This window comes from Siphateles boraxobius, unplaced genomic scaffold (genome assembly GCF_051911475.1).
Source record: "Siphateles boraxobius isolate OS27281-9 unplaced genomic scaffold, OSU_SipBor_1 19, whole genome shotgun sequence".
NCBI lineage: Eukaryota > Metazoa > Chordata > Actinopteri > Cypriniformes > Leuciscidae > Siphateles > Siphateles boraxobius.
This window is the reverse complement of record NW_027508799.1, coordinates 24,440,588-24,452,626: the sequence shown is the minus strand read 5'-3', so window position 1 is coordinate 24,452,626 and position 12,039 is coordinate 24,440,588. Positions and strand designations below refer to the sequence as shown.

Genomic DNA, 12,039 nt, shown 5'->3' with positions numbered 1-12,039 from the left:
TAGACTGATTTCAGGTTCACTTGACCAAACATGATTTAAAACAAACTGTGCTCAAAAACAGCTAGATTATGCACAAACGGAAGGTGCAGAGGCCTCGAGAAGCATTTGAAAAATTTGGATTATTTTTAACTTGACAAGTAGGGAGGCATGATATATTGCCCCATCCGGATAGTGGCGGATATAATAGATTTTTTTATTTTTTTATTTATCATTAGATATCGGATAATTAATTTCCACATGCTCGTTTGTCCTACATTTATATTTAGATTACCTTTGCCGCAATATAACACTCACTCAGTCTTTAAAAACACTAATTATTTAAAACACAGTTAACATGTAATATACATAATATACATTTTTATACTGTAAATTATAATGTTATTTTAAAAATCCTTATTAAAAAGACATGACGCAGAAGCCAAAACGGATTAATTTTAAGTTGAGAATTGTAAAGCACCACCACTTAAAAATATGAAATATCAAAATCAGTCAATCTAAAAATAATTAAAAAAAGATTAATATCAGAACCAAAAAATAATACTAATCACCAATCGTTGCTAAATGCCTAGCTAACCAATCATCACCCATTCCTACTCTCCATCCTTCTGTACCCCTTTCATCTCTTGTCTCCCACCATGCTCTTTTGGATTAAAGGCCTCATCATCTCAGTTTCCATCCTACTGTGACCTCTACCTAGAGCTGACTTTACCAAAGAACTCCGCTAAGGGAGAATGAAAAGATGTGAGTGATGAATATCGCACAACTGTCTGCACGTAATGACATTTAATGACTTAATGACTGTGAACCCCTTCAGTAAGAAAGAGATTCTGCAAGCTTCAGCTTCCACAGCAAAGACCTCCATTTGAAAGTACTTTACCAGTATTATTTGATCCAACATTGGCCTTTTCTGGGCAATATCACCACTTCCAACTGAACCGAAGAATTTCAAAGAAATTGTCAAAAGATAACAAAACGTGTGTTACTGATATAATTCAAACCCCAATTCCAATCTTATGGCACTACGCTTGCAGAAAGATATACAGTACAGTCCAAAATCTAAACACGGCCACGGGACAGGATTTTCACAGCCCCATGATGGTATCTAAAAAGCCGGTGAGTTGTAAAGCTTTCTTACATCTGCACTACACCTCTTCAAACTTCATTAAACATAATTAAAAATCACTTGCTAGACCTACTGGAGGTAAATGACAACTGTCAGATTGCTGCTATTGCACCATTTAAACAAAGCTCAGGACACCAATCAGAAAAAGTAATTTGTTTGATTTGGCTGAGTACAGCTCAATGATCAAAACGAATGTCGCCGCATGCATCACCTTTTGTGGATCAATAAAACCCTTGGGATTTGAAATGTCAGCATTTGTGTAGAAACTACACAAAGTTTGGTGTTTGCATTTGTGTGCTCTTCTGAGGTTGTGTGTATTTGAAAAATTCATGCATTTAAGACTGGTTAGGCTGAAGGTGGAACAATCCAAGATTTACAATGCTGGAGAGGTAAGACTAAGAAATTGTTGTCCCGCTCAAGAAATATCCAACAAGTGTCATAGCACATAACCTTTTCACATCTACACGTAAAGTGAGTTTAGGCTGATTAGTAGATAACGATATTATGATGGATTATGACCTTTGCTGCAGTTACGATGGGAGATGTAATTACTGAGGCCAATAAACCTGGAGATCGACTTTAATGAATGGAAACGCAGTGCGCACAGTGCACGCGACTGATTAAAACCATGTCACACCATCCCATAAAGTGGTTCTCCCAGAAAGCTTTAACAAAGAGAAACTTGGTGAGAAACTGGAGCAATGTTAATGAAAAATCAAGATATTGCAGGAGGGCTACATATTTCATAGTGATAAACCAGTATGTTGTCCAATTTAGAGGTGCACTCATTAATTTTACGTTTATTTAAAACGTTTTATATATGAAAAATAAGGCATGGTCACACTGTCGAAATTTTGCTGGCAAAAAATGTCCAATGACAATAGTGTAGTGATGCATGAAGCACCACTCACTCACACAGAAGTCACTTTCAAATAAAGCAGCATTCTGTCGGTTAATGTGGTGAATTTCCTATGCAAATTCTGCATGGGAAAATCATAATGTTTTGCCCTTTGGCCCCCACAAAATATTGCCGAGCAATAATAAATGTGACCGCACCCACAATATTTATGAACAAAATCTCTAAAGTAATTTACAACATTGCATCAAGACCTGTCACATCAGTGGCTTACTAAAAGCCTTTATCATTTCGGTCATTAAAAAAAATAAATGAACCGCCTGTGAATAGCATATTTTAACAATAGCATTATTATTTGTGAATGTTTGCTTTTGCGTAATGCTGCATATCAGTAGAATTCCAAAATGACTGCTACATCAATGCAAAACAGTAATTACTAAATGCACCTTTAATGGGGGGAAAAAATAAGTATGACTAACAGATGGAAACTAACGAGAACTGACAGCCACTTCGATAGTATTAAAAAAACTGGTCTGTCTAGGAAAGTGAAAGCCGCTAATTATTTGGCAATAATATGTAATGAGCATGCAGAGAGACTGACAGCTGTAAGGGAACAGCCTATAGCGTGATTTTAATGACTTATAATTGAGATGATTATGAATATTAATGAGACCAATCTTAATTTAAAATGTTCTTATCTCTCTGACCGCAATGTCTCTATAACGGAGCAGAGGTTGAGAAAAACGCATAAATTAATGAAAAAATACCCTATTAGCGGGTGATGCACCCTTGTTTGCTTGAATACATCACTCCAGGAGACGAGAGGGGTGAATTTACTGTGCCAGACTCATTTCCAAACCATTTATTTCTGCTGACATAGGGAACATGGGGCATTTGCAGATTTTTTTTGTATAGGTCAGATGTCAACACAGAATGATCTATAGACACCACAACTTACACACTTATACATTCATTATGTGATACTTCAATGCACATTTGCATCATCACAAGCGCTTTATATAATCATTGTCTCCCTTACAATGATTTGTTATTGGCAAGAAATATCAGTATTAACAGGAATGTACGCGACACACCTGATGCAAAATGGGACAAGACATAATGACATTGAAAAGCTAACATACCACATTTTCCTTGTAAATAAATGTTGAAATATTTGGACTTGCAAAAATGGAACAATATTGTTAACTTGTTTTTGCTTTCACAAAAAGCATGGCAGGAAATGAAGTTCCAGTCAATCACATATCAATCCCATACACTTTAATAAAAAATAATAAAAAATAATAAACAAACATCAGAATGCCTTTTGTTGTTCAGGTTTGAACACTCATCTGTCTGGGCCCAAAGGCACTTGGGAAGTCTGAGAGGTGTTTGGCACAACCAGAGCTACAGTAGTCTTGAGCGAGCTTCAGATCTCTGCCTCTGGATTCCCCTTCGATGTGTCTGATCTTTAAATAGCAGCACACAGCTGCCAGTTGTAACCCTGTGGGAGTAAAGCTGTGAGCATGACTTATCGAACCCTGGACTTGGGATTAAGAGAACATGGGTTTGACTTCGAATCTCATGAACCTGTATATGGCAAATTATAGTTTCTTTGACGCATGCACGCACACACTAATAAAAAGACACTACAAAAAAGATGGAATGATTCATAAAATTACAAACAAACATACATAAATAAATAAATGAATACAAACATGTTATAAATAAATAAATGACAATTAACAAAAGTACAAAAAAATAGAAAGAGGACACCATTGCATCTGGGCATGCAATATAATTACGAGTTCATGTCACATATACAGTGGTGCATATTTCAAAGAGACTCAATCTCTTCTTAATGAGGGTGACAGCATGACCATTGTGTGTGACATGCCACGGCTATGTGTACGTGTGTGAAAGATGACTTCATTACCGCCATCTAGAAAAATTTAGTCTATGTCTGGTTTAATGAACTGATGAAGATGGTTATTGTGTCTCACATAGTGAAATGCACACCCTTTCTTTTGTGTGTGTGTGTGTGTGTGTATCTCATGTTTGACCTTAACAGTGCCCCTTCATTCAGCCTGACTGCCCTAATGAGCAGTAGGTCTGCTCATCCGTTCATTAATTGGGGAAAAACACACACCATCGGGGAAAAAAGAGCAACATAGAGCTTGAAAGAGACAGCAAAGTGCAGAATTCTGCTGCTGCCTCTCCAAATAAATTTCTGCTTTCACTTGACACATGCACATACCAAATTTACCATGCTAACTATAGTTAGTTATTTCTACAGTAAAACGTTTGGTAATGTGGCATTAACATCACTGTAAATAAAAAAAAAGAGAAATGCCAGAAAAAGTTCACACAAGTCGAATCCTTGTGTATAAAACAGACAGATGCAGTGCAACAGAAAGCAGGTGTCTCAGGAAGCGTGGCTGAACTTACTAAGTTGAACTTGACACGCTATCTTAAAATGTGGCACATGATGCAAGACCCTTGAAAAATAATGATATGCATTGTGTCAAAGACTTCCATCTATTATTTTGACTTTTTTTAAATGATAAAAGAAAAATTACTAAAGCTGTAAAAAAGTTTATGGCCAAATATTCTCATTGTAAGGTCTCAGACCGATTCGATCATAGTTCATATATTTTTCTATATTATTTTTGATATGCATCTAAAATAATAAAAAAGCTATTCATCCATGTCATCTGCCTGCACAGTATGCATGATGATAACTGCTAGTACCTGATTTTTGGACAGAACTAGAGATATATCTCGTATGAGCCAGGCTTACATTATGCTATGATTTTTCACAGCATAATATCCTTATCGTTTGCAGAGGGCACAGAGAGGATATTAAGATATACATCACTTTCATATCTTCAACGAACCTGCATTACTATCATGTCATGTTGATGTAATGTTTGCAGAGGGCTGAATATTGAGAGAATGTTATCTTCACATTCATGAAGAAGGGTTTGCTTGATCTCACTGCGCTTCTCTGCTTACTTAATTAGACTTTCATATCAGGGAGTCAAAAAGCTACCGTTTTTTTACATTTCTTTCTTGCTTCCTTATTCCTCGTTGCAATATTCTAACATGGCAGCGTTGAGTTTTTCCATGCATTATTGAAAACACAAACCCATCTGAGACTAACAACAGCGATTCTTGTAAAATCATCTCCCCACTCCGATATCAGGTTCATGCACCGTTTTATCACTCCTGTCATTCCTCACTTTTTATCTTGTCAATGTGGTCCCATTGAGTGCAGATTGAGGAATACCACAGCCCAAGAGCGTTTAAGTTCAGTCACAGAACTGCCTGAAAGACATGTCATTCTTTTTTGTCCTGGGATGCTTTCGAATAAGTGTGTTTGTAAGTGCTATACTGAAACACACGAGTGTCTGAATGTATCCATCTATGAGCGTGTGCTTTTATTCATAGGTGAGTCAGCGCAATCATGCTCATGTTCCTTCTGCCTGTGGGTGTTTGGAATCCGCTTTATACCTAATGTAGTCTGCTCACTGTGACAGACAACATGTAACAGCATTCAAAATGCATTAAACTTCCATAATGTACCCTATATTTCCAGATGAAAAAGAATATTTAGTGGAAAGCAAATGTATAGGATGATGCTTGATTTTATCAATTAGAATGAAACTGTACCATTTAAAGTTTGTATTCTGTTATGATTAAGATTAGTTAAGATTTCCCCCCCACCCATAGCTTTACAACTGCATATATGACAACTGATTAGGTGGAGTCATGATATTAAGCATATACTATAAATAATATAAATTTATATATTTTTTATATAAATATTACAATAAAAAATATCAGTATTCAGCCATACCACTTAACATAGTTTTAAACAGTCAATATTAATAGTATATACAGTTTTGTCCAAATAAATAAATTAAAAACACTCAAAATAAAAACTAACCTTTTTGCGTATCTAATCCAACCTAATCCACAAATGTATTTGGGAATCACATTCCCAAAAAGGGTGGTGGTGGACTAGTTTTTTTAAAGATAAATTGAAAAAATTTGAAAAGGAGCATGCATAGTTACACGTACAATATTGGCTTGTATCAGTTTTTTTTTATATATAGAGATGAAATACTTTGTTCTTCAGAATAAAATGCTGTGAATAACGCAGTGAATAAGACCAGGAGCATTTTATTTTATTAAAGTAAATAGGGTAAATGTTAATTTCATGTTGTCTTTTATAAGCCTATGCATGCATGGGTTTGTATTTTTCTGTGTTTATATTTGTTTGTGAGAACTAACAGCTCAGAAGATAATTTAAACGGTAACAGAGCATTTATTAGTCTCAGATATAATGTGTTTGAGCTCACTTGTCTTTTTCTCTTCACCAATCAAACAATTGTCTGGCTTTAAAATGAGGAGCCAGTAGCCATAGTTACCAAAGGAGGAGACACAGGCAATCCATCTCTCTCTCCTCACTGTGACGCTCTCTCTTTAATTTATGCTGCAGTGGCCATACTGCAGAGCACGCAGAAATGGCACCATTCCTCAACATAACTCTCTCTCTTCCTCCATCTCTAGCCATACACTTATCACGAAAGCACTCTCTCACAGTCTGCTTCACATTTATTCTTGTGTGCGAGTGCCTGTAAGTGTGTGAGTGTCTGTGTGTCAGTTTCACTTCCACATCAGTCCACACAAATATCCTCTCCAAGAAAAACTTGCCAAAAATCACACCCTTCATGCAGAAACCCTCATGTTACCTCATTCACCATCTTAAAAAAGGTACAGTGGCAGTACCATGGAACAGTGATGGTAATATCATCTATATGATTATACAATGGTCTTCATATGGTATTTACATTCTACTCCAAGGTTCTTCAAAAGAATTGCATGCTTTTAACATGGAACCTTTCCTGTAAATGCCTGAACAGCTCATTCTATTGATGTAGCATTGGCACTGAGGTTTCTGAAAGGAGCAAGAATTCATGGGGTCTGATGCTGAGCGTTATATGTGTGGTAATAATTAATTTATTCCCTGGCTGGAAATCAATTCAGTGTTATTATAATAGTTTGAGTCTTTGAGTATGGAAGTTTCACATTTATACAGCTTGGTTGCCTTTTATCAAAAGGTCTAGAAAAACAGAATCCACACCGAGCATCCTAGCCTAAAGAAGACGTTTTAAGAATTTAACCTTATTTTATGGAATCAAGGGGAAAACTACTGGGTCAAAAAAAAAAAAAAAAAAATTCTGGAACTGGCCGTAAGTTGGTAACCAAAATGGTAGCAATTATGTTGTCACTGCTCTGAGAATTAAGAGAAATCAAGAGAAAATGCACCTCTATCTGACCAAAATTAGCTCTGGTATAAACTTGAATGGTCTTGTTTCTAAACTTTCCATTTGTATACAATTTGATGACTAGTCCTGAATTTCATAGTTTTCACATCAACCATTATGAGTCATAGAGTGTTACTATAGCCACTGTCACAAGTACTGTTGTTCTGATAATGGAAGGTAAGCAGGGGAGTGTTGAATGTACTTACCGCACTACTGCACGAGATGTCTTTCACTTTGAGCCAGGCGAGATCCAGGGTTCCCTCTCCTTTATAACATGACTGTAGCCGGTCCTTAATTCTTTCATTAATTTCTTTCAGAGTGAACACACAGAGAGCCGACTCCTGAGATGATTCCTTGGGCCTCCTTTTTTGTCCTTTGGAGAACACAGCATAAAGGATGTCATCATCGGGTCCTATGCCTAGCGAACGTGCCAGAATGGTACCTGCCTTGGACAGGTAGGCTGCCTGCAGCAGGCGGTACTCAACCCCACCCTTAACGCAACCAAGAGGAACCTCGACGTACGAGTTGAATGCGGTGTCGTCCTTGCAAAGTCGTACCAGTTTGGAAGTGTACACCTGTTCACGTCCGCCTGAGGATGACCCGGTTGTTGGGCCTCCCCCCATTTCGGGCTGCAATGTGAGAAAATACACAAAATTTCCACTGCTAAACCCATAGACATAATAGATGTCAAAGTCTGGCACCACTGTGAATGTATCCGATGGGATTTTAATCATGGAGGCAACAAATTCATCATGGAAGACGTAGGCGAACATCCCATCCTCCTCAGAGTTACGGGTGAGCTTACGACTGGATATTGTTGGGAAGTACTCCGGTCTTCCGTCAACAGCTGTGGCCACAAAAAGCTTATCAGTAGAGCCATCACTGTAAGACACAATGACCCCAAACACGGAGCCACTCTCATTGACGCCAGAGAGGTAGTGTTCTTTTTTATGGAAGGGCTCTCCAAGTTTAAAGAGATCATCCAGACGGAGGAGTTTGCAAATACCCTGGTACAGACTGCCGCAGGCCAGCAGCCGGTTCTCGCGGTAGTCCATGAGCAGCATCTTATTGACGTTATTGGTCAATGTGAGTGGTTCGCTACAAGGCTGCACTATACGGGGTGGGTAGCAGTTTCGGTTATCCTCATCTGGACCAGTCTGATGCGACACCTGTACGTCCAGCCCAGGTGAGAGTTTGTAGATGCGATTCACTGCCCCAAGGTACACATTCCCATTTCTGTGGTCCACTGCAAGGTGATTAAAAGTCCATTCAGGGTTCTCTGCCCGGAAGGTACTGTATTCCTCATGTACTCTGGATGCTGCTGAAGGCTGTTGTGGTCTCGTAGCCACAAGGGGAACCAAAAGGACAATAATGCAGCAAGAAAAAGTGAAAAAGTTCCATCTCCTGGTCTGGGAAGCCATTGTCCTGATACCTTACGGGAAGAATGTCTCTGTCCACTACACGATACCCGTACTCTGTATCAGTATTTAGGCTTCTCGTGAAGTTAAGGACATTCTGTACCTGCGGAGAAAGAAAGAACAAAAGAGTGTTAGCAGGAGATATTGTATAAAAAGATATTGTAAAGATATATTCCACAATTTACATTCACTGTATCAGATTATGAGAGGTACGGTCTCAGAAGACAAATTATTAAGGCCACATAACAGTTTTCCAGCCATTTGAAAAAAATGTATGAGTTATTAGACGGAGAAAGAGAGGTGGAAAAGGGCACTCTTGGAGCATGCACAGTTGGCATGAATGGATGCCATTCTCAATGGGATAATTCATTTGCCCCAGGAGTTAACAGCCAGGATGGACACAATTTCTCTGCCTGTGCCCCACCTCACAGCTGGACCTCTGGCCCTCTAATTGATTTTTCCCTTGGTATGCGATTTGCATGCTTGGCTGATTTTCTCCCATCTTTCCAGATAGCACAGTTCACCTGCTGACACTGCTGTAGGAGTGGCAGAGCTCACAGTCATGCCTGCAATGTTTGAGTAGTGGTGGACCACAGGGACAATTAGAAGGAATGCTAAAATCTCCACAAAAGATAGGGGTGTGCCGGTTTCAGAATTGGTGATGATGGTTATGACGTAAGTCTAATGTGATGGTTCCAGTTGCGGTTGCGACGTTCGTCTGTTATTATAGGACAACTTAGTTTGAATAAAGGAGCAGACACTGATCTACTTGCTCTACGTTTATTTAAAATGAACAGCAAGACGACTAGAAGTGAATGTGCTTTCCATTAAATTAATCATACACAGTAAACAAATCCTTAACAAAAAAAAAAACTTTACAATGAAAGTGCTTTGTTTTAAATAAATCACACACAGTAAACAAAACGTTAACAAAAAAAACTTTGCAATGAACTGCAATTTAGACGCGCAAACTGGGTGCCGGTGCGGTGAGACGTAGCCAACATGCTCGGGCAGATTCGGCTTGAAGTCGTTCATCCTCGGATGCGGCACCAAGCTGATGTTAGAATTTAAACATTCTCTATGATAAAAAATGTTTGTAAAAAATATTTTAATAACACTGTTTTGGCGGTTATAGAATTCTAATGACGGAGTTTCAACTATAACCGTCGGTCTCACGGTTATATAATAACCGTCACACCCCTAACAAAAGACACTCCGGAAATTTTGACACTTTGGTCTGTAGTGTTGAGCTGCACAAATTGTTAAAGTTTGAAAATAAATGGATAGTCTTAAATGTAGTCTTGCATATAAACACAGTTTTGTTTTAGCTGCAGAGCAAACTAGCAGTGGTATGCAAGGCTGACACTTAACTGCTGAGGTTCACAGCAGATGTGAAAATCACTGCCTAGCTGTTGTAGTGGGCATTAAGACGTTATACAGAGTGAAGAGTATGGACTCCACAGTAATGATTAGCCATTGAAACAAAGCAGAGACTCACTAAGGGAGGGAGCGTTAGCCCATTCAAAGGCATAGGAGAGTAATAAAGGGTTCGGTACACTTTCCATTCTACGCGAGAATGGTCCTACTGCAGCGGTGTTCATGTGTATGGAAGGGAATGGTTGGAAAAATAGTAGTCTGTGTAATCTGAGCAGTGGGGGATAATGTTTTCTCATAGAAAAGTCTAGCAAAGAACCACTTCAAAATACTACCGTAGGTATCATTTACTAGCGATTACATTTAAAGTGGGAGAGAACGGAGATGTGAGCTGATGTAAAAACATGCATGAGGAAATGGTGGTCTTGTAAGGCTGAATCAAAACACACATTATGACCCCTCAGCTTTGTGGGCTCAAATTTTGGGCTCAAATAGCAGCCAAAAGACAAAATGAACATACTTCCCATAAAGCAATCACATGCTAAAGCCCTTTCATTAAACACAAATACTCTTTTTGACATTTTTCACATAGACAAATCAGAGAGACAATGGGAAACTATGGCAAGAAGAGGGAAATATGGGATCAGGACTTAAAACCGCATATCCCGTATCGGCTCAATGGACATTTAGCATGTTTACAAACCATTAGGCTATGGCTCCAACAACAGTCTGAAATATTAATATGCAGATATCAAACTATTGTAAAATGCAGCTTGGTTTGCTAGAGGCTTTTCTGTGCATGGTTGGATGTTAAGAGCAAGAATCCATGCCAATCCATGGTGGTAAAATATTTAAAAAGGCATCTAGCACTGGGCTTTAGGATCAGCTGATCTGCAAGGTCATCCAAAAACAGGGGTTTATAATTCTAGCATCTTCCCATAGGTTGCTTTAGGAGACTGCCAGTTGGATATAAAACAGCATTCCCAGTGTCTTGAACAGGGAACATGACTTGACCTCAAGCCCAGAGATACTCCAACACTCTAGCACGTTGCCAAAGGAAATGCTATTCTATTGGAAAGCTTACTTGCAACACACAAACATATACATGGACTGGAGACCACATGCTGAGTAGCCACATCAAAGAGTGCTAATGAATTCATGTTTAATACCACACACAAGCAGCGTCTCTGGGAATGTGAGGAAACTGCACATTTTGGGTTTAAGCTGGGAGTGTGTGGTTCACTTGATAAATAATTGGATATTGATGCTTCTCTTTCCAATTCTTTGTCTTTCTAGGATGTTCTGCGACATTAGAAGTCTCACTTGATGCATTTTCTTTTGTGCTTCCAGAAAACCAGCACAAATAATCAGAGACTTCAAATTCCAGTAAAAAAATAATAATAATAATTTTATAATATATATATACACAAGCATCAATGAAATTGCATTTGCATTCATACACTGTATTTTGACATCTCAGATCTGATCTTAACAAGCATGTCCAAGTTGTTTCATTCATGACCTTCTAGTTAAAATGTGCACCAATTACCAAGCACCATACACTTCACACTGGGCATCAGTATGGCAAACTGAGTTGACACCAGGCTGCATAAATCCTGGCTTCAAGTTGGACGGGTTGGTGCTGGCAGTGGTAAACTCACTATTTCCATGCTACTTTTTTGATTTTGAGCTAAACTCAAGGCCATCTGAGTGTCAAATGAAGTCAAGTGAATTTCTCATAGACCAGTTGGCAGCAGTAATTGACAACGGCCAGGAAAAAAACAATGGGCAAAGAATGAGCAACTAAAGGCGGGGGTACACAGTCGTGTGATACTGCACACGTTACGAGTCAGTTATCTGATAATCGCGTCAAAGCAGCTGGTACACGGCACGACTGTCTTGCACAAATTTTATCCCGAGCCAGCGGCAATTACGTGA

At 38.6% G+C, this 12,039-nt stretch overlaps 1 protein-coding gene across 1 annotated transcript in view; it reads right to left on the bottom strand.

The window, feature by feature from the left end:
- Positions 1 to 12,039, bottom strand: part of plxna4 (plexin A4) — a 216,356-nt gene that overhangs the window by 189,742 nt on the left and 14,575 nt on the right. Inside the window, exon 2 of the mRNA XM_077234456.1 lies at positions 7,516 to 8,830. Coding sequence (XP_077090571.1) covers positions 7,516 to 8,730 — 1,215 coding nt within the window. The 5' untranslated portion in view covers positions 8,731 to 8,830. The remainder of the gene's footprint in view (positions 1 to 7,515; positions 8,831 to 12,039) is intronic.